Genomic DNA, 27,924 nt, shown 5'->3' with positions numbered 1-27,924 from the left:
CTGACCAGGGACAAATTCTTAAATAGCCAAATAATTAAAGAAAGAATGAAATAAACATCCAATGAGGAGTGATGGCTAATGAGTACAGGGTTTCTTTCAGGGACGACAAAAGTGTTCCAAAATTAGATTGTGGTGATGGTTGCACTACTCTGTGAATATGATAAAAACACTGAATTGTGAATTTTAAATGGATTAATTGTACAGTATGTGAATTATAACTCAAGCTGTTAAAAAAGGCTTAAGAATAATACAATTAGAAAAAAGCAATTCGATTCTAAAAACCCCATAAAATAGATAAACAATTATATAATATAATCAAGAAAAAATAGAGGAAAAATAACACAAAATAAGAAATAGAGGTAACATCCTACAGAAACAGAACTAATCCCCCTAAAAACACTAGGTCCGGATGTTTCCTTAGGAGAATTGCAACAAATCCTTAAAGTAATTTCAATTTCATCTACTTAAGACCATAGAAAAGGAAACTTTCTAATTATTTTTTATAAAATGAGCATAAGATTGTACCAAATTCACAAAAGATTAAAAAATGTTTAACACATTTTTGAAGAAGGACTTTTCTTTTAATTAAGAAAAATACAGGGGCTGGCCAGTGGCTGAGTGGTTACGTTTGCCCACTCTGCTTCCGTGGCCGAGGGTTTCACCAGTTCGGATCCTGGCTGCAGAAATGGCACCGCTCATCAGGCCATGCTGAGGCAGGCGTCCCACATGCCACAACTAGAAGGACCCACAACTAAAAATACACAACTATGTACCAGGGGGCTTTGGGGAGAAAAAGGAAAAAATAAAATCTTAAAAAAAAAGAAAAGTTATAGGGAATAGATTCTTAATCTGGGTGTGAGGGTATTCCCAAACCATATAAAAAACAATAAATTTGATTGCATGAAAATTTTAAACATCTACAGAGCGAAACAAAGTTAAAAGACAAGTGACAGACTGAGAGAAATATATGTCACACCTAAATCAGACCAAGGACACTGGACAAAGACGTGGAGATACGAGGTGGGTGGAGTGTTTAAGCTGACAGTTTCATGTCACCCACATATAGGAAACACGGTTTCCCACGTCATGTCCCCCAAAATAAATTAGGTGATGGGATTTGGGTATTTTCTTCTCTAGGTTTTCCTAAAATTTTCCAATTTTTTACAATGATCGCGAGTTACATTTCTAATTAAAATCTTTGAAATTCCTTAACAACTAAAAAGTCTGGCCTGCTTTATATTGTTCCCTGTTTGGAGTGTTAATGTTCCACCAGCTTTGCTTTAGGTTTACGGCGGGGAGGGACCGGGGTTTTAGCCTCCTTTGTGTCACCACGATACCCATTGCAGAAGTGAGTCCTTACAGATGTTAACAAGGAAATAATCACAGATTGGCTAAAACAACACTGATCCTGTAGGTGTGGAAGATTTGCCTGCCAACACGTGAGCACCTTACACTTCCTCATTACACACTTCTCCCTAGCCTCTATCCTAGTTCCAAGCGCATCACTCACTCCATCAGGCCATTACAAATGACACGCAAGAATTCATTCCTGGCGCGCGCGTCAGCGCACTCCCGCGCCTCCACGTCTGTAGCCGGCCTGGGAACGCCCCCGCCCCGCCCCGCGGCTTGTTGTGTTGTCATCACGTGGCCGGGGCGGGCCCTGACGTCAGGGGCAGGGGAGGGACTGCGCAGGCGCAGAAAAGGGGGCGGGGGACTCGGCTTGTTGTGTTGCTGCCCGAGAACCAAAGACGGTCCTGCTGCAGCCGCAGCTCTTCCAGCCGCCCGACGATGTCGTCGCATTTAGTAGAGCAGCCGCCGCCTCTGCATAACAACAACAACAACTGCGAGGAAGGTGAACAGTCTCTGCCCCCGCCAGCCGGCCTCAACAGTGAGTGCGGGGCCGGCGGGCTCGGTGAAGGGGATGGGGGAGGAGGAGCTGCTCGGGCCGCCGCTGCCAGCTCCGCGCGGGGGGCGGGAGGAGAAGGCAGCCCATTGGTCGAGGTCGAGGATGTGAGGGTGACTGACAGTTCCCGTCACCTGTCAGGAGGAACTGCTCCTGTCTTCCCTTTGACCTGTCTCCCCTTCCTCCCGGGGTTTTGGGTGGGGGACTGCTGGGGTTCCCTGGCGGGGAGGGCGGGGGGGTGGGAAGAGAATGGGGACGAGCCGATCCCACCTGTGGTGGGCCCTTGAGCGGAGCCAATCCGGGCGTGGGGGGCGGGCCTTGGGCGCGGGGAGGGAGGGTGGGCGGAGCGGGCGGCGGACGGTACGTGGGCAGGGATGGGGACGTGCGGCGGGGACGCCGGGGGATGGACGCGGGCGGCCGGCCGAGGGGAGGGGGCGGCCGAGGGATGGCGGGTGGTCAGGTGTGCGGCGGGCCTGGGGCGGATCCCGCTGACCCCACCTCGCTGGTCCGTCTTTCCCTAGGGCTCGAACGAGAGCCCTCTTGTCTCGGTCCTTTGTTAGCACGGGCTGGCCAGGAAAATCATTTGGTAATTTAGTGGTTACTTGTATCACGGACGGGGGTGGGGGGAGGAGGCTATGCTACTTTTTTTTTTTTTTTTTGAGATTTTTCAGAGTTGCTCAAGTATCTTTTTTTTTGAAACGATGGGGTTGTGTGCCATGTAAACCTGTTTATGAACAGCCTCTTGAGCCATCCAAGATTGCACAAATCACGGAGTCTGGGGCAATGAATTTTCAGAAACAGCGGTTAAAAAGACACACAGGCGATTCAAAGTTAATGGACAGTGTTGAGTTACGATCAACTACAGTTGCTTTTCATAACATTCTGATGCCGAAACATCTTGTCGGATGGTTGTTCCCAGTTGTCTTTACAGCTCTGTGTCTTGAGTAGGTTCTTGCCTAACCTATCCGTAATTCATCTCACGAAAGAGGTCGCTGGGACAGTTAGCATACGGCCAGATGAAATAGTTTAAAAATCATTTGGCTGCTTAAATGACATTTAAAGGCGCTGCAATGTCTTTCTTAAGAGGGAGGTGTTCAAACATGGCCTAAAGATTATTTTGAGAAGAGAGTTTCTGTCCTCCCAAGATGGGCATAGAATTAAAGTATTTTAAGATGTTATCATTGCTTATTGCTGCTGCTCCTTTTTCTTGATGGATAAATTCCTTAAATGCTGACTTTTTAAAAATTTTGTCTATTTTATGTTCTAGAATGTAAGATTTATATATTTCCCACAGTAAATTGGGATTAATTTGTGTCTTTAAATGTTATTTGCTTCACATATTAATATGCACTTTTAAATTATTTCCCCGGTTTTAGCATACTCTTAGAAGCATGAGATTTGAGAATGGGAAGAGACTTTAGAGATGACAGTCCCCTGGTATTTACCGGTACAGAAACGGGTCTAGAGTAAAGTGTGTTGTCCAGGTTTGCAGCAGGCTAGGACCTAGAGCTGGGGTTTTACTTTCACCGATCTAGTGCTCCTTTCAGGACGTGTCTTTTCAGTGGCCTAGAATCCCGATTATGTGTTTCTTATTCTTTCAGCATGTTATTCCGCCTAATGTACAGAGGTGACCTGCCTATCTCTTTCTAACATACTGTTTTTTAATTGTACTCAGTGTTTTCCTGTGATACTTATAAGTTAGCTATTTGGTTACTGTGTGCACGTGATTTCACAGAAAGCAAAGGAATTTTAATTTTCCTTTGACCATTCAACAAAAAAATGGGGTTGAGCCAAATGTGACTGTTTATCTCTGAATCTGACACACCTATGAAGCGGTTGATGTCCTTGCCAGTTTCTGCTACGTTCATATGAACTCTTACAGAAGTGCAAGAGCGCTCAGCCTGTGTGTGATACCAAAATGTGGCTTTTTGGGAAATCTGCTAGATAGGAAGTTTTCTATTTGGTGTAGAGTAAGCTTTTAAAAGTGACTGAAAAGCTTCTAGATAGTGCCATATTTCGTTCCTCCGCTCTTGCCTTTGACTGTTTTTTTTTTTATTTTAGCTTATTATACGACACCAGACTGAACAAAACAAGAAGCCTTATTGATTCCTTCAAGTGATTTTTGAGCACTGAGCAAAACAACTTATTCAGGCGTCTAATACTATCCAAATTGCTGATAAGTTGAAGCTCTTTGTTGGGTAAAGTTGCACAACTAAGAAAAACAGGAGATGAACTCATTGTCCAGATTATCTCTGGCTTGGGATTTTATCTTTGGCTCAGGGGTCAAAGCAGAATTTTAATAGCAAGTTATTGAAATACTTGGAATAATGAAACCTTTCTCTAATTTTTTTCTTTTTTTAGTTTACCGTTGTAGGGGGGACTGTAGACTTTCATTACAAATTAGTGGACAAACATCTGAACTACGTCCAAAGTTAAAAGGGTGTTTTCCAGTTTCCACTTGTTAGTTTTATTCCTGAAAAAACTATCAAGTTACTTAAGAATATTTGTATTGGACATTTGTGTGACAAAATTTTCTCAGTAATATAAGAAAAATCATGGTAGTAGAATTTTTTTTATTAATGTGGGAAGAACAGCCTTTTTCTTGTTAAACATCTTCAACCATGATGTGCTTGCTTCCTCACTGTGGCAAGAAGGCTTTTAAGGCTATGACACGTGAAACTTCACTGCCTTGTGATACTGTTTTGAATACATAAGTAACTGGTGTGCACGTACCTAATTGTGCAAAACAACAAACTGTTTTTAGAAGGAGGTCAGTGACAGTTCTTGGTCTGGATTCCAGCATCAGGTACTTGAAATAAAATAAAGGCTTTCAGGAAAAAAGATAAGACATCATGACATGTGTTACCCCTAGTTAGGGTGAGTTACACGTGGGACCTTGCAAAGTTGGGGAAAAAATGAGAAATTCTCTTTTTCCTTCTCTCTCCTCCGCCATCCCCTCGCCGTCCCAGTCGCCTTCTTGCAGGAAGATTGAACTCGTGATTATTTAACTATCAAGAATATATACGGCATGCAGTCATGAATGCCGTCACGGTTACTGGACCAGCCTTCATGATGTGCTATATTAGAGAGTGTAGAGGAATGCTTCTCTGCATCTCTTAGCAATTCTCAAAGACTTAAACGAGAGAACGTCTCCTGTATTGTGTATATGTACAGTCTGGCCTAGGAAAACAGGTTTCAGTGTGTTAAGTAGTCTTTTAATATAACAGAGAGAGCCTCCAGTTTTTAATTTTAAAGCGTCATAGGAAGACAGTTCACTCAGATTGTTTTTCATGTTGTACTGCTTGGACAGCACACTCCTCGTGTCTTGCCTTGTTTCCTTTTCAAGTAAAAAGGGACATTGTGAAGATTAGTAGAGTTAGAACATCAAGAAATTCTGAGGCTGTAAATCAGGAATGAAGTAGGTAATGAGAAAAAGGCCTGTGTAGTTCGTCTATAGAGAAAGACCAGTTTACTTTTTTCCATTTTACTCAAAAGATGAAGTGAATATGTAACCCCTTAATGAATATCTGTGTCCTGACTTCCTCTGCAGAAATACCCATAGATGATATTTCTGGAAGAGAGTTATTGAGTTAAAGGAAATCTACCTTTTTAAGGCTCCTAATACATATTGCTAAATCACCCTCTAGAATGTTCCCGGAAGCCCTAGTTGTAATAACCAGATATTAGAAACAGTCATTTGGGTAATGATTAACCACTGCTGTTTGGATGATCGGTAAAGATGGGACATCTTTATGGTGGGATGCAGTGCACTTGTTCAGAAGAGGGGAGTAAGGCAGTGTATATAGACGTAGAAAGATATCTATAAGCTGTTAGGTAAGAAGCACTATTTACAGAAAAATATGTATAGTACGGTTCCTTTTTTTTGTAAAAATGAAAGCAAAACAATTATATTTTATTGGAAAAACTCTGGAAGTCTACATATGAAACTGTTAAAAGTGGTTTTCTTTGGGAGTAGGTATGGGAGGTTGAGAAGATATTTTTGCTTATGTTTACATTCTTAAGGAATGCATTAATTTTGCAATAACAAATGTTTTTTAAAAGATACGGAGTATAATTATAATAGTAATAACACAGAACTTACCATGTACTGGAGACTTTTCTTACTTTTCTATGTGTTTTATTCATTTCATCCTCCTAAGGATGAGGTATGAGGTAGATAAAATTTTTTTTTCCTATGTGAAGGCAACAGTCCTTTTTTATTGAGATATAATCAACATAGAATATTATATTAGTTTCAGGCATACAGCATAATGATTTAACTTTGTATGTATTGCAGAATGATTACCACACTAAGTCTAGTTAACATCTGTCACCACACAGTTACAAACTTTTTTTCTTGTGATGAGAACTTTTAAGATCTTCTCTCTTAGCAACTTCCAAATATACAAGACAGTATTGTTCACTATAGTCACCTTGCTCTACGTGACGTCCCCAGCACTTATGTATCTAATAACTGGAAGTTTGTATCTTTTGACCTCCTTCAGGTAGATACAGTTGTTATCCCTGTTTTACAGATGAGAAAACTGAGATGCAGAGAGCTCAAGGAACCTGTCCGGGGTGTAACAGCTGCAAGCGATAGACTGGGAGTCTGGCTTTAGTCTCTGCTCTTACCCACTACACTAATATGTGCCAAATAAATGTCTGTCTTGAGAAGAAAAGCCTTCAGTTCTGCTCTAGAGTGTGAGGGCAATTACAGAGATCTCTTCTGCTAAGCCCTTCTCCCTCTGCCTCCTCGAGTTCCAAGGTTATGATTGCTTAGTATTTTTAATGCGGAAACTAGGATTTAGATACTTGTTTGGAAGTCCTTCAAAAAAGGAAGGTCCAGAAAACCTGATACCATTACAGCCTTTTTCTTCTTGATCAGCTACTTTAAGGGAATGTTAGCTGTGTTGTAGGGCAGCCTGGCTTCCTAAGGGACCCATCTGGAACTCCTGGTTCCTTAGTTCTGCTTTTGCCAGAGCAGCTCCCACCTTTGGTTTGTTTTTGCTCATGGTGCACATGGAGCTTCTGTACCAGAGAACTGATCGTATTGCTTTAAAATAAGTTTGCCCCTCCTGGAAACAGTGGGACTAGAGAAAACAGTTTAGATATAGCTCTGTCTCTCTTTCCCGTTAGAGTATTTTGCAGAGCTCCAAATTTAGGGATGCTTTTACTATATTTCTTATACACACCCGGAGCACTCCAAATATTTAGTTAAATTCCCTTTGGTGTTAGATCTGTCTTAGCTGTGCTTGTTGCGTTTGTTAATCCATTTTGAGTTCTATCTAGTCTTTGTCCATTTTGTGTAGCTAGAATGAGACCACGGAGATGTCATACGACTATGCTGTTTGGCAGTTTAGTCCCAAAGAATTGATGGTGACTAAGAGACTGTGATAACGACTGAGACTGCCTTAGAGGGAAAGAAGGGAAGGGTAATTTCATTTTTATTTAGCCAACGTTGTTCTAAGTACTTTACAAATAGAAAGTCGTTGACCATTGTGTAGCGAGCATCTCCTGTTTACTAGGCACTTTACCTATGTTCCTATTGTTCATCCTCCCAGCAACTCTGGGAGGTAGGCACCATGATATGGTCTGTTTTACAGATGAGGAAGCTGAAGGTCAGAGGGCAGACAGACAGACAGTGGTGGAGTCAGATTTCCAAGCAGGCCTGCCTTTGAGCTTATCTGGAATAGTCGTCACCTCCTTAAGAGTGCGTGTTAGGCTTTGAGCCTGTCGTGGTGATTGTTCTGGTTTACTGACCGAGAGCTCTTGAGCCACAGAACTCTCTGTCTCTTCTGCTGGGAGTCGAGAGGAATGGCCCGCCACCCTGCTTGATTACATTTTCTAAAACAATATTTGTTGTAAGGAATGGAAATGAGGAAAAAATACACCACTGTCTCTATCTGTTGTGAAGTTGGTTCATTGGCTACTGTTATAAAATTAAAGCACCTTAATGTGTTCAGCAAACTCATTGAGCCAATAAATATTTTGAAGACTTATCCAGATTACCAAGGCCACCTCCCCTTTCCTGTGGCTCCACCCCTTCAACTGTTGGCCTGAGAAAACTTGAGTGTCCCTCTGACAGGTGCACAGTTGTCTCTCCCCTCCAACCAACAAGGCTGAATGAAAACTCTAGGAAGTTAGGAACTCGTGGGAGAGAAGAGAGAGAAGACAAGTTTGCAAGGTATGGTTCATGCATAGGGAAAGGAGAGAGAATAGAAAGAGTGAGGTGTAAAGGAATGAAGAAACTGCTTTGTGAGATAGAGGTAAAGCTTTTTCAGAAATTTTAGCGTTATCACCTGATTTAGTTAAGAGCCAGCTGCGTTAATTTTATGCTCCAGATTTGTACACAAACTGAAATTTTTATGATTGTAGTTAAGTTTCCTCTCTAGGAGCTTCTCAGTTGTTTGTGCTTGTTAAGACGTTGTTAACTTACTTAGGTGAGCTTTAGGAAGTTTCTAGGCCTTATGGGTATTTCATTTGTGGGGAGGATACAGCTAAATAGCTGAGGTAGACTATGGAAAAAATATGTAACAAACATATTAAAGGTAAGTAGCCTGTCTGGTAATAAAGTAGCTATTTATTTTTTCAAAAGCCACCTCAAAGTTTTTAGTAAAGTGTTTATTGTTTATAAACTAAGCTTTAACCAGAGAGAAAAATTGGCTGAAAGACACGTTTTCTAAGATACCGGTTTTAGAATTCCAGCTTCTTGTAAGTTGGCTGATTACATGAGCTACTTCAGGAACAGAACCATATAGGTTTTTAGACTTTTGTTGCTCCTTGTTTATTTTCTTCAGGATGGTTTTACATTTGGTTTGAGCCGACTCAGAATTTTTATCAGAAATCGCCATGTTCGCATCTGTGTGCACATGACAGATTTGGTTCTGCTGTGGGTAACTTCAGTTATCTGACTTGCCCAACAGGTTCCTGGGTGGAGCTGCCCATGAACAGCAGCAACGGCAACGATAATGGCAATGGGAAGAACGGAGGGCTAGAGCACGTACCGTCCTCATCCTCCATCCACAATGGAGACATGGAGAAGATTCTTTTGGATGCACAACACGAATCAGGACAGAGTAGTTCAAGGGCCAGTTCTCACTGTGACAGGTAAGTGAGATCCACGTTTTGGTAGAATTTGGAAAATAGTTGGGTTACAAGTTGATTCCCATTAGAAAAAGTAAATGGCTTATGTCTTCATTTAACAAAATATGACTCCTGATTTATTGCAGCATGTGTGTTTAAATCAGACAGCCAATTGACAAGCACTTGAGTGCCCACTGTTTTTCCCCAGATCAAATCAGTTTCCTGATTCAGATTGTGTCATTTTTAGATGTTTATAAGTTTAAAAGTCAGTAGCATAGAATGAATGTAACTTTCTCCCCTTCTTCTGTGTGTCCCTGTTTGACAGATCACATACTGCCTTGAATACAGTTATCTCTGTATATATCTCCTCCCTTCTAGATGGTGAGGCTCCAGAAGGCAGGGGTCCTGTAGCATCTCCTTCGTACGCTTGACAGCAGTGGTGCCGGCATGTAGTAGACACTAGGAAACGTTTGCATCACAGGTGCTGCAGGTCGATTCAAATGATAGCAGTGTTTTCACGGTGGAAGCACCAGCCGAGGTCTGTAAAGGTAGTTAGTTCTGAAGGCCGTTCCAGTTCCTCAGAGGAAGTTTTATTTCAGATTTGATTTTTGTGTATTTGACTTGAGGAAACTAATTCCGCTGATTAAGGACTGCTTATGGTGAAAGAGTAAGAATACAGAGATAAGCATGAGGAGAATGAAACCAAATTGTTAGTTTATTTTTCAGTATAATCTTTTCTTTTTTTCTGAGAGACTAGGTATTAAATGGCACAGAGGTGTATTTAACAGTTCTTAGACCAGTGACAGCCATACTGTTGGCATTGTGGGGTACTGGATGATCTCCTGGTTAATTAAGAGTTAACTGATATTAGCCGTGGAGAAAATGCAGATACACAGGAAAAACATTAAGGAAGTATTCGAAAATGTGAACAGTGCTTATCTCTAGGGGCTGGAACTATAGACATTTTTCTTCTTGCGAATATTTTTGTATTGTAAAAGTTGTGTATATGTATCACATATTATTAGTTACCGGAAAAAATATGAAAGGAGAAACCACAGGTCAGTCGTGTTCTTGGTTCCTGCGTGTCTTCCGGTCCACGGATGTCGGCGAGGCAGCAGAGGACGGCTCGGACGGCTCTGGCGCCCTGTGCGCTCCCGCCACCCCGTCTCATCTCTGACTTGTCCCTGTGCTGCTTAAGAGCCTGGGATGGCTCTTGTCATAAGCAGAAGCAGAGCAGATGGCTCTTTCTGAGCAGCTTGTCCTTCGTGTTCATTCCAGTAGCTACTGCCTTAGTCTGTGAGAATGAAGTTTATATGTTACTTTTCATTTATATTATAGGACTCGCTGATGGGTTTCTGAAGTTTTCTGCTTGTTGTGGGCTTGTTGATAAGGATTTTACTATACATTCAAGTACCTGACCCTCGATTATTGGTACCATTTGTCCCTTAACCTGTTGTTCACTTGGTGCTGTGACCGAGCAGGGCACAGGTCACCTGCTTGCGTCTCTGGTCCTCATACTTCTTTTAAGGTTGCCGTTAACCTTGTGATCGAATATGAATTCACCTTGCCATGATTATGTTAAAGTTAGGTTTCTAAACATGTGGAGAAGGTATTGCCAGTGCTTTTGGACACTTTCCTATCCCTCGGCTTATGTATCGTCAGGCTCTGGGTGCTCCAGCTTTCCGAGGAGGCCTGGAACTCCCGCTCCATAGTGCTCTCCCGGGATACCCGACTGACACGCTCTGACGTTGAAAAATGCCTTCACAGTTCATGCCGTTTGAATTGCCGTGCGTCTCTATATTCAAAGTCGTTGAGAAGTGTTTCTTGTAGGAGGAAAAGTTTTAGGATTGTTGGATATTAGTCCCAAAGCTAATTTATGTATATTTTCAATATAAAAATTATTCTGTAGACAATGTTTTGGTCGCCATGGTGGTGGTTAGAGGATAACCCCTGTGTGTTTTGCTTTGTGTCCCATCCTATTGGAGGAGTTTTCAGCCCACATACTAGATTCACCTGGGTAGCTTTTAAAAACACCAGCGGGCAGACTCCATCCCTGGAGATCCCCATTCTGTTGTCGGGTGGGGTAGAGCCTGAGAATAGTTTAAAAGCCCCCCAGCTGATCCTTATACGAGCCAGAGTTGAAGCTCTGATACATTCCAGATTGTTGGGAGTAGTAAACACTTCACCAGTGAACTGTTTAGTGTTTTTCTAAGTGAGATTGGTGCCGGTGGTGAAGAAGAGTGCACAAGTAGAGCCGGGCTTCTGTAGGATTCTCGACTTTGTCGTTCTCCTGCCTTGACGTGGTCCTGGCTGTGTAAAGCTGGCCCTCAACTCGATCTCTGGCTGTGAACCCAACAGTGTTATGGGCCTAACGACAGTAAACTGAGGACAAGGAGAGTGCCTTGTTCTGCTTGGTTCCTGTGCAATAGGCTGAAATTTCTAGTTCAAGACAAGAATTTTCTAAAGACATTAGTATGTTTGTTACAGAATCAGCTTTTCTCTTTTCCTATCCCCATTAAGAATCTCCTGTATCAGTTGTAATAGTCTGAGGCTCCTAGGCCTAACCAGTCAGATACATTTCTGGGGATCTTACTTAATTTTGAGTACATCTCGCCTGCATCTCCTTATATTAGCGTTGTACACAGGCTCTTGATCACTTTAACGGTTAATGTCTATTCCTTCAAGCAAGGTAAGTGTGGAGCGTTTCTCACCCCTGCTTGAATTTAGATTTGCCCCGGAAGATGGGGTGTGTAGTGAAAGATCTAGCAACTTGCTGTGGTTACACAAGCAATCACTGATAAAGCTGAGAGAGCTTAGCACGTTGTATCCATCTGTTGCGTCAAGTACAGTTTGTGACCATGTGTTTCGGTCTAAAAATTTATCGTAAATTTTTGTAGTTCTGGGAGTATATTTCGTACTTTTCATTATAGGTTGTATATTCTTATATAAGCTTATATAATTCCCTCTGAAATATCTCAGAGCAAATATTTCTGAAATAAATAGAATAGTCATTCTCAAACTATTTGGTCTTAGTACAGCTTTATCCTCCAAAAAATTTTTAGGGACCCCAAAGATGTTTTGTTTATGCGGGTTACATATTTTAATATTTACTATATTAGATATTAAAACTAAGATAATTTAAAAATATGTATTCATTCAACAGTAACAAGCCCATTAGATTTTAACATAACTTTAAAAAATTTTTTTTTTCTTTTTTTTGAGGAAGATTAGCCCTGAGCTAACATCTGCCGCAAATCCTCCTCTTTTTGTTGAGGAAGACTGGCCCTGAGCTAATCTGTGCCCATCTTCCTCTACTTTATATATGGGATGCCTACCACAACATGGCTTGACAAGTGGTACCATGTCCGCACCCGGGCTCCAAACCAGCAAACCCCGGGCCACAAAAGGGGAACGTGGGAACTTAACCGCTGTGCCACCAGGCCAGCTTCTAACATAACTTTTTTAAATGAAAAATAACTATTTTCCCTAACCAAAAAAAGTTAGCAAGAATAGTGACATTACTTTTTGCAAATCTCTCTAATGTCTGCCTTAATAGAAAGCAGCTGGATTCTCATCGGCTCTTGCATTCGCTCTGTTGTGCCCCCACACATCACGGAGCCATCGGACAGTTTCACTATCCACTCGTGAGAGAATGAGAATGAAAACGGCAAATAAATCCTAACAGTATTATGGAGACAATTTTAACCTCGAAGACCCTGTGAAAGAGTCTTTGAGAACTGCTGGTGGTGAATTATTTAATGATGAAAGAACTTTGAGAAAAAGAACCCCAAATTAGGTTTCTGAGTTTGAAGATCATTTTACCTTTATTGGAAAAGGAGTAAAAATAAGAAAATGTGACAGTCTTGTGTCTTCAGGTAATATTTCCTTTGAAAATTTATCATTGCAAAGGAATTCATCACCCCCAAAAATTCCAGGACATTTTGGGAGGAAGAGTGCGCAGTTTCATTTTTTCTTGTATAGGGTCATGATGCACTTTCTGATTTGCTGCTTTCTCAAAGCTGTGTTGCTGTAACTGTTCATTTCCAGTAGAGGCTAATTTATTTGACAAAATGAGCATTAAAACTAATGGCGAAATTCTTTCTTTTGTAGCCCTTCCCCACAAGAAGATGGGCAGATTATGTTTGATGTGGAAATGCACACCAGCAGGGACCATAGCTCTCAGGTATGTGTGTGTGTGTTTATTTTTCTGATTTACCATAAATAATTGGAAAAAATGCAAACCTCTAAGTAAGGATGTTTTGCTAAAATATATCGAAGAATAAGAAGACTTTAAAAAATAATTTGAAACTGCTTTAAGTTATTCAGTTTCTGATTTTGGAATTTATTTAGGATGATACAGTCCTTGTTATGCCCCTTTACAACTAAGAATTTGGAGCCCTGTAACCATAAAAGAATTAGAAAATTTTTGTCTATAACGTATCATTCTAATATTCCAGGCTAGTTTCTTGAGTCTACAAATAGAAAACTGGGACAGATGTCTTATTTAAGGTCACAGAATAAATGAAAAGGAAGGTGGTTGTAGAACCAAGTATGAAAACTTTTTCTGCATCTGAAATCAAAGCAATGATTTTGACATGAATTTTTACAGCTAGAGAAAAAATTCATCTAAATTATGTGGGATTCTTGGATAAATATAGTTCACTAGGAGTTGACGTTGTTGGAAATATAGATGGATATAATATTGAAAGCTTACAAAGGTTTTATTATAAAACTTGTGATAAATAATTGTTGTTAATGATTTAGAGTGTTCATAGCCAGCCTTTAACTCTGTTGGTGTGTCAGGTCACCTAAGAGTGTCACAGTGCAAATCCTTGAGAACAGGGACCATATCTGTTCTCCTAGGTTAAGGTGCTTGAAGAATATATGTCGAATGCATGTTGAAGTGAATTCTAACAGAACTTGGTTTTGTGGGTTCTCACTGTACAGCGTCCTGAATCCCTTTGCACTTGAAATATCTTGCATGTGGTCTTGAATCCACCCGGTATTCTTTGTTTCAGAGGCTGCACAGCTTCTCCCTACTTTGTGCTCTATTTGTGCTGTTGTCTGGCGCCTAGAAAATCTGTGGGATGGAGTACCCCTTTGTTTTATGATGAGCTGTATACCACAGAGAAGCTTACAGTAGCAAGGCTCTTTTGTGGGAAGGTGTCTGACTGGAATTGTTGAGTTGCTAGCTTACGTATGTCAGTTTTGCCATATGCAGTAAAATGTAGCTAATACAGAAGAAAGTATATAAAGTTTACAGGGCAAAAAGTGTACTAAGGAATCCCAAGATAGAGAAATGAAATTAATGTGGCCTTTCCTGAGGAAGATGGCCTCAATCTATATTGTTTTTTGGACAGACAAGTTGAAAATCTAGAGGAGCATTTTCCAAAATGTGTTTTGAGGAACGTTTGCTCAATGGGAAGCTCCATAAGATAGTGCTGAAGTCAAATAAGTGGAAAATAATGCAGCCCCTGGGCTCCCTCACCCTCCCACTCCAGTAATCACCACATGTAGTAGCATATTCAGGGCTCTGACAGTTTCTGCAGTAAAGAAATATGTTTATTTAAACGAAGAATTTCCCAGGCTTATTTGATCTTAGACCTCTCTCCGCCTGCACACACACTTTTTTCCCCTAATAATCAACCTAACAATCCAGTGGAACACTTTCATAAGTGGTAGGTGTTCAGTCAGGCTTAACTCATAGTTGCGTTCACGTGGAATTCTAGAGCTGACCCTTTGCATCCTGGAATCCCAGAGGAGTCTGTGAAATTCAGGAGAGAAAATGTAAGAGTTTGGGCCCCTGCGTCAGGTTATGGTAGGCTGGCCAGTGTGACCGCTATTCAGAAACAAGTACCTAGAAGAACATTGTTATCATCAGGTGTTGGGTAAGTGATATTAGCAATGAGGTCAGTCATTTGAACAAGGTTACATTTTTGGAAAAGCATCTAGCTCCTATAAGAACAACATTACACCTTTCAGAATAAGACTTCTAATAAGCGAGAAATCAGGTATGCTTTATTTAAACGTTCAAAAAGCCTTTTACGTTGCTTTTTTTAAATTGAAGAAATGATAATTTAAAAATTAATTACTTTAGGGTTTGGGAGGATGGATTTTTTCATGAATGAGAAGAAAGCTTAGGATCAGGAAACAGTTAAAAATGGTTAACAAAGGTCTCCTACGGTACTTGCTCATGTTGAGTATTTTTGTATATGTCTATTTGAGGAATATATGACATTTTTAGCCTTTTTCAGGAGGAGGAAGGAAAGGCGCTAATTTTTATTAGATATATTCTAGGTACTAAATTTATTTATTAAAAAAAATGTTTTTCCACTTGTGGTGTTCTCAGTCCAGTAAAAGAGGTAGATACTATCCCCATGAACGAATGGGAAAGGGAGACTTGTCTTAATTGGGTTACTTATCTAAGATCACAGGACGAGTGAGTGAGAGAGCCAGGATCGAAACCAGCGCCATCTGAGCCTGTGGCCCCTGCTTCTCCTCCTGAAGTCAGTCAGTGAATGGGGTTGATTGCAGGAGAGCTCATGAGGCCATGAGGATGGGCTCAAACATCTGGTGAGATGTGGAAGCCTAAGGTGTAATGCATTTAGGAAAAAGTCATTTGAACTATACTTGTAGCATGATAGTCCTCAAGAGTCTCAGTTTTGTAGCAGAGAATAGACTGTAGACTGTCTCTGGAAGGCATTTTGCAGTGTTTTGTTGGGACCAAAGAGGCCAGCATAGTGTTGGGGATCATTGGAAGACGATTCAAACAGAAAATGTCCTCGCTTTTCCCCCTTGTGAAACTGCGGTTTATCTGTGCGTGGACCACAGTGTGAAGTGTAATGTCCACGTTTAGAGACCTGAGAAGTGGAGGTGGGCCAGAGAAGGAAAATGTAAGTGATTAGAAGCTAAGGGACTTGCACATGAGAACAGGCTAAAAGGATCAGAGTCGTCTCTCGGAATAGATGGAGGTGGGGGGGAGAGGGTTATTGATTCAGTTGAAAGCATGAATCTGATTTAATTAGACTAAGTGCATTTTTACCATATTCCGGAATTCCAAGAACCAAAGACAATTTAAAACCTAAAACTGGCAAGATTAATAGAGGGAACCCAGGACAGTCGTAAATGAGGAGGGCCTCTGGTCCTTATTCTCAAGGTAGGCATTCTAGACTGATCTGGGGATTTTTTTTGAATAATAGTCCAAAGATAACTACTTTACTCAACTGAGAGAACATTACATCATCTTAAAAATTAAAGCAAAAAGTCTTATTACAATTTAATTCTCTTGGAAGGTATGAAATATGAACTTGTTCACAAATTTAAACCAAAATGTTTGAGCAGATTTAGAGAGAGACGCGTGACAGCCAAGATAGAAACTGTAAACTGAAGTGCCCTGCAGTGTTGGATGTAGTCAGATACAAACTGACTGATAAGTAAATTGTAACAATTTATTGTTTTTGATTTAGAATATTTTACTGCAGAGAGCCAACTCATGATTCTGAGTAGTAATCTCACTACCCAGTGGAAAAAGCTTAATCCTAAAGGCAACATTGCGTCATTCAGTGCAATTTGCCCAGTCCAGCAACCTAAATAAGAATGATGCCACCAGAGTAGCAAAAATCCACAGGGATTTTGCTTCATTTTGATGGTCTGGAGCTATAGATAGTCCCTGTTACTATTGGAAGCTACACCTTCCTGGGGCAGCTTTTCATAGAGAGCTGGACCTGTGGAAAAGGACTCCTGTGGATGTGACAAGCTCTGTGTTTCATGACTGCCTGCTGAGAAGAATGAAAGCTCAGGTCAAAGAGTGAGTCCTGTTCAAACAAGATAACAAAACAGAACAGTTCTTAGCTCGGAGAGCCTTTGCTCTGAAGTCAGAGCATCGCATTCCTCAAACCTGAATAAATAAAAAAGGCTGTGTCATTTTTAGGAATTTCTCGTTCCTGTGGGTTCTATTGAAAGAGAAGCTGTTGGAAATTTTGATTATTCTTGGCCTAAAACTGTAGGTTATCATTAGCAAGAAAAAAGGATTTTTTCTTATATTTAATATGAGAGATGTCAAATTCTGACTCAGGATAAAATAAATTGTTCCAAAGAACTTCTAGCTTAAGTAGTTTTGAATAAACCTTGGGAAATGTTTGGATACTGATTTGTCTAAAAAGTAGAGTCTCCTTCCGGGAGTAAAACCTTGCTTGAGAGCGGAGACTCCACAGACACGTTGCCTGGGTCTGAATGCTGACCCTGCTACGTGCTGCCTTCTGGAACCTCAGGCAGTTACATACTCAGTTTATGTCTCGGTTTCCTCATCAGTAAAGTGGAATACAGTCATTCATTGCTTAATGACGGGGATACATTTTGAGAAATGTGTCATTAGGCGATTTCATCATCGTGCGAATACCACAGAGTGTACTTCCACAAACCAGATGGTACAGCCTCCCACACACCTAGGCTGTGTGGTGCTTGTCTTAAGAGACCACCGTTGTGCATTTGGTCCGTCATTGACCAGGAAGGTCGTTGTGTGGTGCATGACTGTACTAATAGTTCCTACTTGTATAGCGTTGTTGCGCGGTCAAAGTCAACGCATGAGAAGTGCTTGGAGTGAAGCTTGTCTCTTGATAAATACTTGATAAATACTATTATTATTTTTTCGTCATCACATCCCCTGGTTTATTTAATCATCACTTTATATTTGTTAGCATATACTTTTTGCTATGTTTCCTTTTATTTTTAAATATGAAAATTTTTAAATACTTTAAGAAGTAAAGAGAATATCACAATGTTCCTCCATGTAGGCATCACCCAGATTCAGCAATTATCAGTATTTTCTGTGCTGTAGTTAGCACTATATCCCGAAATACACTTTTTTCGGGTTCATAGTCTGTGCTTAGATGTAACAACAGTGCAACTTACTCAAGTTCTTTGTAAGATATTAAATACTCTGATCCTAGATAATTTTGTCAGCCTTTTTAGGAAAAAAGCATATTTCTTACATAAAAATTACTGACACAGAACATCATGGTTTTCATCTATTTTGTCTAGGTTTGTCTTGTAGTAGGAAGACTTGGTCTTCCTTTTTTTGTTTTTTAAAGTTTGAATTCTTCTTTACAGTCAGAAGAAGAAGTTGTCGAAGGAGAGAAAGACGTTGATGCTTTGAAGAAAAGTGTAGACTGGGTGTCCAACTGGTCCAGTAGACCTGAAAACATCCCGCCTAAGTAAGTTCTGACGGGTTTCTTTTCAGTGGACACTGTGGATGTCGCTCACACTCTTGGGGCCAGGGGACCTATCACTCCCAAGGTGTTTTCAGCAAATGTGCTTCTGACACCTGCCTCTGAATTTCTTCCCCCAGGGAGTTCCACTTCAGGCACCCTAAACGTTCCGTGTCTTTAAGCATGAGGAAAAGTGGAGCCATGAAGAAAGGGGGTATTTTCTCCGCAGAATTTCTTAAGGTGTTCATTCCGTCTCTCTTCCTGTCGCATGTTTTGGCTTTGGGGCTTGGGTAAGTGCCAGTGAGCTCCCAAAGGCTCTTTCCTCTGCTTGATCCTCGTGTTGGATTTCCAGGGCTGAGAAATACATGTCAAAGCAGTTTGTATTGTTTTGCTTTTAATGTTTTAGTGCAAATAGAGTGAACTTAGAAGAATTATCAAAGTTGATACACCTCTGGTAACTGGTAAGAATTTTTAATAGTAGAGTTTTTGTATTTGAAAAATAAGTTGTTCATGTTAAGCCCCTAAATGATCATTTTTAAGTGGACTTTTCTATGCTTGATTTTTCTTTTTGGGTTTTGTTGTTGTTTATAAATTACTCAAGATTAGCTACATTTTAAAGTAAACTAATCTTTAGTGTGTAAATATTTGGGTTGATATGAACATTTTTTTTCCCCAGATGGGAAAATACGCCATTTTATTGAATAGTCCTTGAATGAAACCAGTAAGTTGGTTGGGGGTGCTGTTTTTTTCTCTTTGGAGCATTTTCATTTATTCTTCTTAAATTGGCCCCACATTTACCTGTAATTCATTAATTTTTCAGGTATGTCTTTTCAATTCGTTTTTTTTCTTGATTTTAACAATTGAGGAAGTATATTTCCGAAAGATTTTGGGAGTTAATCACTAGCTGTTAAGTTTTTGCAAGACCTATCGGTTATTCTCTTTAAGTATGTCCAGTGGGTCATTTCTGTATGCAATGGTGGGTCATCCCTTCTCTCCCCTTTAAGCAGCTCAGCATGTGGGAGAGATGTTCAGTCAGGAGCGTGGAAACACATATGGGACTTTCCCACACGCTGTGTCTTTCTGGTGCTTGATCTGCTTTTGTGATGGCGAGGACAGTGCTCACAGCAGAATGGAAGGCGTTTGTGGAGGACAGGGGTGTGTGCCTGCGGATGGGGTTGCTGTGGGGGGTGGGGCGCAGTTTAAGTTCCCCTACAGGATTGGCTGCAGGAGTGAGCTTGCCCTCAAGAGGGTGGCTTTTGTACCTTGCAGTATCTCTTTCTTTCCTGAGTCTGCCGGCTGTGTCTCTTGCTGGCGTGTTAACCCTTGTTATAGATGAATGTAGAAAAAAGTTAAATGAATGTAAAAAAAAGTTGGTTGGTTTTATTACGCTGGGGGGTGGGGCTTGTTCCATAGTTTCCTTAACTTCCCTTCTGCTTCTGTCATTTAAGGTAAAATACTTGTTTAGCATGGAAAGATAATGTTAGGCCCATAATCCTTAAGAGTTAAACTGTTAGTAAGAGCCCCCTTTGAAGCTCTGGCAGCTTTGTAATTTGGCTGTTACTATAGTTTGTATCTGGAATTTCACTAGAACTTGTCCACCACAAAGGAACATCTCAGAAGAGGTTGGTTCAGCTTCCCTCTTCGAAGGATCTGCTGTCTCTGACTTTCCTCCGTGTAATCGCTGACCCTGTGCTGTCCAGTCCTGCCTGATGAATAAACACAGTCGCATAACCCAGTTCGGCTGCTAGGGACTGGCAATCTCAGGGTGTTAGGAAATTGTGCATGTAGCCCTTAGAGCCTTTTCCAGGGACTGCAGAATTTAGGTTTTAAATACAGTTCAGCCTGTGGACAGGCTGGTGTAGAACTGTTGAAACGGATGAAACATGGTACACTCTTGTTTCCTTTCAGCATCTATATTGGAAAACGACTGAGCACACCTTCTGCCAGCACCTACTGAGGGAAAGAAAAGCCCTGGAGAAGCTTGTGACCTGTGAAGTGGTGTATTGTCACAGTAGTTTGTTTGAACTTGAGACCATTGTAAGCATGACCCAACCTGCCCCCTCTTTTTACATATCCAAGTTCCAGTAACTCTCAAATCCAGTATTTTATTCAAACTCTGTTGAGGCATTTTACTAACCTCATTCCCTTTTTGGCCTGTAAGACATTTTAGAATTTCCTAACAGAGTTTACTGTTGTTTAGAAATTGCAAGGGCTTCTTTTCCGCAGATGCCACCAGCAGATTATAATTTTGTCGACAATGCTACTGTCTCCTCTTAGTGCCACCACACTTAGACCTGCATCATTCCTGGTATAAATTTTACTCTTGCAAGATAACTACCATCTCTCTCTTAAAACCAGATCAGGTTAGCAAATGATCTAAAAGCTTTGTTGTTTTGTTTTTCAAGACAAAGACAAGCTTCCCTAAGCTTGAATTTATAATTATTAAAAAAGAAAACAAAAATGAAAAAAACAAAACACAAGAAAAAAATATCCTGGGCAATAAAAAATTATTTTAAACCAGCTTTGGAGCCACTTTTTGTCTAAGCCTCCTAATGGCGCCTTTTAATTTGTAGGAGGCCTCTATATCAATGATAGGTATGAAATAGAGTAAGAACTCAAATATGTCAGCAGTTTAATACTAGTATGTTGTAATGCTGTCTTTTCTATGGTGTAGAATCTTTATTTCTGATAAGGAACGTCTCAGGCCTAGAAATACATGAAATCGCTTTTGGGACTTGTGTGTGTGTTTGGTATTTTTATGTTTATTAGCTACATGTGAATTTTTCATGACTTTCTTTAAACTTTTTTTTATTTCTTTTTTTTTTCTAAGAAGAGGCTTTGGAATGAGTTCCAACATGTGGTATAAATACAGGCTTCTTGTTTTAGGAAGCATCCCTTATACTCTGAAGCCTTTAAACTCTGAAGATAATTGGTTCAGAGTTATTCCAAGCACTTGTGCAACTTTGAAAAACAGACTTGGTTTGTGGGAACAGTTGACAAGGTTCTGAAAAGATGCCATTTGTTTTCTTCTGATCTCTCCCTTTTCAGTGTTTACCGTACAATCTTCCCAAGGTGATTCCTGTGATTCCGCAGGCCCTGGTCCTTTTCTCACGTAGCCGTCTTTTAAGTTATGTTAAACTCTTGAAGTTCCAGAACACTCAGCAGTTTCCTTCAGTGATATACTTTTTTTGTTTGTTTGTTTTTAAAATGTGAAGCTTTAGGACCAAATTGTTAGAGAGCATCAGGATTACCAATTATTTCAAATAGATTTATTGGATTTCAGAACACGCAGCATGACTCCGAAGGATACCATTATATGTTTTATATATAAATAATTACTGTTTATGATAGAGACATTACTATTGAATATTTAGAGAACCATCGTTAATTTTAAAACTAGCGATCTATTCATTAAAGTGCAGCAGGTTGACTTGAGTAAGAACACTATGCCAGCCAGATTTGCCAGTTTGCAGAAATGAAGTCTCTTCTCTCTCACATCAAGTTTTGTAAAATTGATGTGTTATAGTGGAAAATAACATACAGATTAAACAGAAAAATTAATTTCTATCTTTTTTTAACAGTATAGCTGGCTATCTTTATGAAAGATGGTATATCCAAAATAGTTTTCTGAATTATTTTACTTTGTTTTTCTTTTAACATTTGATGTCTAAATAATTTTGGACATCTTTTTATTATACCTTGTCTCTATCTTGTTCTTAAACCTGGTAACACTTGATTTGCCTTCTAGAACCTATTTATTTCAAGTGTTCATATTTGAATTTCTTTGGGAAGAAAGTAAATCTGATGGCCCAGTGATTTTGAAAAGCCTGAATGAAATTGGAAAGGCTGGTAAAGTTAAGAGAACTAAGTAGCTAAACTGCTCTAATAGACAATTTGTATTACAATTGGTATCATGGCAGAGAAAAGTAAAATTTTACTTAAAATAAGAGCAACTTTTTACAAGCGACACCTTGCCCTCTTTTGAAATTCAGTAGCAATTCTGTCAGTGTAACTGAACTTGGGTGTATTTATGATTTTTTTTTCAACATTGAAAATAAACTTAATTCTGCCCTTTTTCTTAAAATATCTGAAATTTTGGACTATTACTTAAAACAAGAATACAGGATCACAGTAGAACTTACCATAAGCTGAAATCATGCAGTATTTATTGATAGCCCTAACATATGGCATAGAGGTTTATGCTTCTACCCAGATTTGTGTTGAACGGAAACAGCTTATGTGATTGGAAAGGAGAATTCAACAATTAACAGTTGACATTTTAAGATTAATGTTTAAAAAGCTTTACACCTGTTTACAGTTTGGAGACTAAAAAGGTTTCATTTTTCTTATGTTTGATGAAAACTGGCTTAAAATATTTGTAAATAGAATCAAGAGGAAAACTGCACAAACTTGCACATTGACAAGTGCAACAATTTACTTTGATAGCAGTAAAAATATTTACAATTCTAAAAAATGAAAATTGAAGACTTAGCCAGTCAGATAAATTTTTAAGTGAACCAGTTGTTGAAATGATTGGAATTAACTGAGCCAAAGTGATTATGCATTCTTCATCTAGTTAGGTAGCACTTTGTATCATTATATACAGTTTACAATACATGTATAACTTGTAGCTATAAACATTTTGTGCCATTAAAGCTCTCACAAAACTTCTTCTGTCAGTCTATCATTTTATGTCACATGTGTCGCCTGGGAGTTTAGAGGACAGAGCCCTCGCCCATCTGCACAGAAGGTTTCCATCCTGGAGTTCCTCAGGTGCTGGAGTTGCTAAGTGTGCCATGCGCTGCACGAGTGAGTGAGCCTCCTACTCTCCCGAGACAGTCACCACATGATGTGATTTTGCATCAGAGAAGGGTGTGGAGAGCCATGGGTTCATGACATTCGGAGCATTTGTCCTGCCTGATAGCATCAGGACGTCATTCACAGAGGGGTGATACATTGAAAGACAAGTGCGTGTTCAACAAGCACAGAGGGGAGTGAAGAGCATGCCTGCAAAGGGAATGGCAGGAACTGCCAGGTGAAAATATATTCCGGAAGTAACATGAAGTTCCATGTGGCTGGAAAACAGTATGGTAGACAGGAAACTGAAAATATAGTTTACTGTTGATCCAAGTTGAAATTTATGTGCCCTTCTCGGGGTTGAACTTATTTCTTTGTGTAGTCGGTGGAATGCCTTTGAGGGGCTTATTTAAAGCAGGGAAATGATCGAAGACTTAAGTATTAGATGGTTATGAAAGAGTGAAGGAAAGAGTTCCAGAGGAACGGAGATGAGTCAGTTCTGTAGGTGAGGAGCAGGGGCCTGCCCCAGGCGGTGACTCGAAGGATTCCAGGGAAGATGGGCCAGGGTAGGAGGGTGTAGACGGGAGAGACAAAGCTGGAGTCAGTGGCGAGAAGATGATTTAGAGAAGAAGGCATGTGTGCTTTTCTTTGGCCTGAATATTTATTGATGCTGTTAACTGAGAAGGTAAGGACAAGAGGAGAAATGGAGTAGTAAGGGGGGAGAGATGATTTCAATTTCGAGGACATTGAACCTGGTTTGAACATAACCAGTGGACACTTTTATAGCACTAGATCTCAGGGGAAAGGTTGACGTGGAAATGAAACACTGGGACATATATGCACATATATGTATAGTATGTAAACATTAGACCACGGGGAAAGAAGAAAGGAGGTAGCAGAATTGCAGTGAAGTCCAACATTTGAAGACTGAGCAGAAGAGAAACTCAAACGGTGAGTGCTGTAAACAGTATGATAGGAGAACCCCCCAAAAGAAGAGGACGAGACCGATCCTGTCAGAGTTAGTGGTTAAAGAGGGTGAGTTGAAGAGAAGCTTTTGAACTTGGCAGTTGAATCACTGCCCGTCTTTTCAAGAGCATTTCCTGTAAGAGCAGAAGAGGTCTTGGATAAGACTTTGTTGGTCAGTACAATGAATAGCAGGTAACAAAGCGTTGGCTTTTCTCGGTAAATTTGGAGATGAGGAAAATGAAGGGAAGGTTCCTAAGAGGAGACAGGAAGGTAGGATTGTTTCCTTAGATTGGGATATAGAGTAGGTTTGTAGCCTAGGGAAAGAGCGCAGAGGGAAGTATTAAAGACATGAGGGAGCAGATGCATAATGGAGTAAGATCCCGAGGGAGTAGGAGCGGTATAGGAAAGACTCAGAAAGGGGAGAGGGACTCGGAGCCATTAAAAGTTCACAAAACCCAAACGTTTATGATGGGAAATGAAGAGGTAGGTGAGAAAGGGTTGAGAGAGCTGTTAGGAGTGGAGGAGTGGTAAGTTGAGGAATCCGTATCTGAGGGCCTCTGTTTTCTGCATGAAGGCTAGGTCTTTGAAGACAGATGGTTGTAGATGCTCAAGGAAGATGGGGCTCTTTTCTGTAGGTATTTCCTTATCTGAAAGGAGATCAGAACTAAAGCTGAGACTCTTACATTGCTCCTGCCATGCCATTATTCCCCAGTACAACCAAAAGCATTGGTCAAGTCAGCGAGGCTGGAGGCCCGGCCGAGGCTCTACCACTTTTCATCCTCGTCAACTCAACGCTTTTGGGTTTCAGCTGTCTCGAAAGGAACTAAATGAACTCTTCAGACTTATTTATTCTATAATTGCTGTTGGTAAATTATGGTTCAGTCTAAAAAGCAGGGTTGAGAATGGCTGAATTAGGTAGAGATGTTATGGGCATCTCATCAGTATTACTTTATATTTGGTAGTGGAACAAGAATGGGTGTGTATTCTACATGTCTCCTTTGTGCCTCTTGGAAAATGGACCACGTAACTGAACCAGAATGCAGAGAAAAAGCTACAAATTCTGGATTTAGGTGAGCTAAGATGCCAAATCACAAATGATTACTCTTCAGTAAACCAGGAAACCCCATTCCTGACATTTTAATTTACATGTTTTAGCCCTGGGGTCATACATTGTACCTCTGCTTCCTGAGGGTATGAAGTTCAAAGTATTCCCACTTCGTAGACTAATTATAAAATTTAGCGAAATCTTTATTTAGAGAGTGTGGAGAACAGTCTGTACAGATCACCGTGTCGTCATCTTTTACTATTATTTCTTACCTAGAAGGGTAGAAATACAAATAGAAACGCCATGAAATTAGTTTATAAATTCAAATCAAGGGGAAAACAGTTTTGCCAGAGGCCTCATTTCTCCGGGTGTGAGGACAGAAAGAGCTCATCAGAAGTTAATGGACAACAGCAAGTCCTATAAACAACTGAAAAGAGCATTTGAGTGAGTTTCAAAGGGTTTTAAATAATTGCTGATGGATGGCCAAGCTGCTGATCAATTCCTAGACTCAGGTGCGAATTTGGAGTTTGCCTCAGTGAAGCGGGATTGGAAACTTGGGGTGAGGGAGGTACGACTACAAGTCCTGTCAGAAATGATTCGGTTGCCCCTTAGTAAAAGGTGCACCTTCTCTGCAGTTTGCATCGTTCTTTGAAGTGCTCAACAAACAACTCCTTCATGTGAATTTTACCTTCACTCCACTTAGTGTCCTGTCCTCTACCCCCACTCCTAGCATGAGGAAGGAAAAATTGTGGATATTTTCAAAAAGGAAACAAACTGACAGTTGGGGAAAAAAAGAGCTACAACAGTGGTTCTGATGCACAGCCAGGATTGGGAATCACTGAAGCACGGGCGTCCGGGAGCGCGGCCCACAGCTCGCTCCAGCCTGATCTCTGCTGTGCCCCCGCCCGAGAAGTCCAGCTGCCTGGTGGATCTCGCCGTTCGAGTATCCACAGGCGTGTCAGACATCACATGCCCTGGACTCCTCTTGCCATCTCCCCTGCTCCCCCTTTCCTTCCATGCACCCCTCTTCTTATGTTGTCATTTTTGGAGAACATGACTATCCCTTCGATTGCACAAACCAGAAACTTGCCAGTTCTTCTCCATTCACACCTCATCAGTCACCATGGCCTGTTAATTTCACATGCAAAATCTCTGCTCCACCGTTTTTCCCACCTTCCACTGCCGTAACCCAGGCCACCCTTCCCTCCCATGGATCACTGCGAGAGCATCCTCTGTGGTCCCTGTGGCTCTCTGCTTTTCTCTCAGCAGCCACAGTTGTTCTAAAATACAAGTCTGATCATATCACTGTCACTTGAAACCCTTAAATGCTTCCCCATTGTCTTGAGGATAAAGTTTCCTGAAGTTGCTGCCAGGCCCTTCCTCATCAGGCCTGCTCATCTTCAGCCTCACCTCTCCTGTGGCTTCTCTCCCACCCTCTCCCCGACTTAGGTCGGACTGAACGTCTCTTCACGCTCTTCTAACACCTGGCTTTTGTAAATGCTGTTTCCTCTGCCAAAGATAACCTTTCCCCACCCCTCACCTTCTTCCAAGAGAAACCTTCCTTGACATCCATCAAACACACTCCACACCCAAAGAGTAAGGTACCGCTCCTGTCACCTCCCAGAACATCTGACCTTTACCCCCATTGTGGCACCGTTCACCGTGAGTTATGATTGTCTTGCTTGCTTGTCTGCCTCCCTCATCCTGGGAGGTCCTCTGGGCAAGTGTCGTATCTTGTTTGTTTTCCACTGTGTCTGAGAATTGACACAGTGCTTTTCACATAATGCAACAAGTTACCTCCACTGCATGTTGAGAAAGCCTGCATCTGTAAAAGATTTTGCCTTCGCCCAGCATTTTGGTTGCTGTTAGTTAATAGGGTCCAAATAAGTAGCTTTATAGGTGAAGGAACCAGGGCTCAGAGATGTTAAGTAACTTGCCCATATCACACCATTAATGAATTACAGAGTTGGGATGCCAGTTCAAAGCAAAAGCACTTTTCAGGGCCTCAGTCTCTCTCTAAATCAAGCATCTGGGATTTCTTAATTTTTCTGAAATAATTCAGAAGTGTCGGTTATATCCTGAAGATCACAGCTTCTAACCAAGACATTAATTAGACTTCTGCAGTAAGTATTCTTGAAAACGCTTGTCAACTGTTCTAACGGTTCTAATGGGAAACAGAATTGGATCAAACGCTGGGCGTTGTTGTGAGCATGGCATATTTTGTTGTATTTGGGAACACTCATAATCCTCGTGTAAAGATCGATTCTAAGCTTCAAGCTATCCATGTGGGCATCGCTAAGTTCAGCATCATGAATAAATCTGAAAAAGAAAATCCTTACACATTTCAACCATCTCTGAAAGTTAATTTTCATATCAGCTCTGCTTTTATAAATGCTGTCATGTTCCTGCCAAAGGATCCATATTTTGGAGGGTGTAATTCTGGGTGAGAATAGCATGGAAAAACTGTCAGTATCATTGGTTTCTTACACATTGCTGTTTCAAGCGATGATTTAATAAACAAGTCAGTGTCTGAGGTGAGGAGTGAGGAGCAACGGAGGGAGGAGGAGAGGGAGGAAGGAAGGTTGGAAACGTTGAGGGAGTGCTTAGCACGGGCAGACCTTGACTTTCAAGCTCTTATGTTCCTTGATGCTCCCAACAACCCATTTGAGGTAGCTGCTCTTTCTGTTTTACAGAAGAGATCTAGACCCAATAAATGAACCCGGCCTCTGCCTGAGATTCTTTCTCATAGAACAGCTTCTGAATTCCTGAGGGTTTTAGGCTACAGCTAGGTGACCCTTAACCTCCAAGTGGACTGTCCTTCGCATAATGCAGACTCCCTGGTTGCTGGGTCAACTTTTTATTCTTGAGTGGTTGTGACTTTTTTAGTGGGAAAATCATGTATTAATGCAGTGGGTACGATCTTA

General features: G+C 40.8%; 1 protein-coding gene across 1 annotated transcript; it reads left to right on the top strand.

Annotated features, from left to right (window-relative positions):
* Positions 1-1,703: 1,703 nt before the first annotated feature.
* BNIP3L (BCL2 interacting protein 3 like) lies at positions 1,704-22,863 on the top strand. The gene is made up of 6 exons (XM_046656631.1): positions 1,704-1,888; positions 8,827-9,010; positions 13,097-13,169; positions 18,095-18,198; positions 18,333-18,482; positions 20,101-22,863. Exons 1-6 carry the CDS (start codon positions 1,789-1,791, stop codon positions 20,147-20,149), a joined length of 660 nt encoding a protein of 219 aa, XP_046512587.1. The 5' UTR covers positions 1,704-1,788; the 3' UTR covers positions 20,150-22,863.
* Positions 22,864-27,924: the final 5,061 nt, after the last annotated feature.

This window comes from Equus quagga, chromosome 3 (assembly GCF_021613505.1).
Source record: "Equus quagga isolate Etosha38 chromosome 3, UCLA_HA_Equagga_1.0, whole genome shotgun sequence".
Lineage (NCBI taxonomy): Eukaryota > Metazoa > Chordata > Mammalia > Perissodactyla > Equidae > Equus > Equus quagga.
This window is presented reverse-complemented; position numbering and strand designations above follow the sequence as displayed.

Coding starts and splice junctions, on each gene's coding strand:
- BNIP3L (XM_046656631.1), top strand. CDS start 1,789: ATGTCGTCGCATTTAGTAGAGCAGCCGCCGCCTCTGCATAACAACAAC. Junction 1,889..8,826: donor CCCGCCAGCCGGCCTCAACA/GTGAGTGCGGGG, acceptor CTTGCCCAACAG/GTTCCTGGGTGGAGCTGCCC. Junction 9,011..13,096: donor GCCAGTTCTCACTGTGACAG/GTAAGTGAGATC, acceptor TTTCTTTTGTAG/CCCTTCCCCACAAGAAGATG.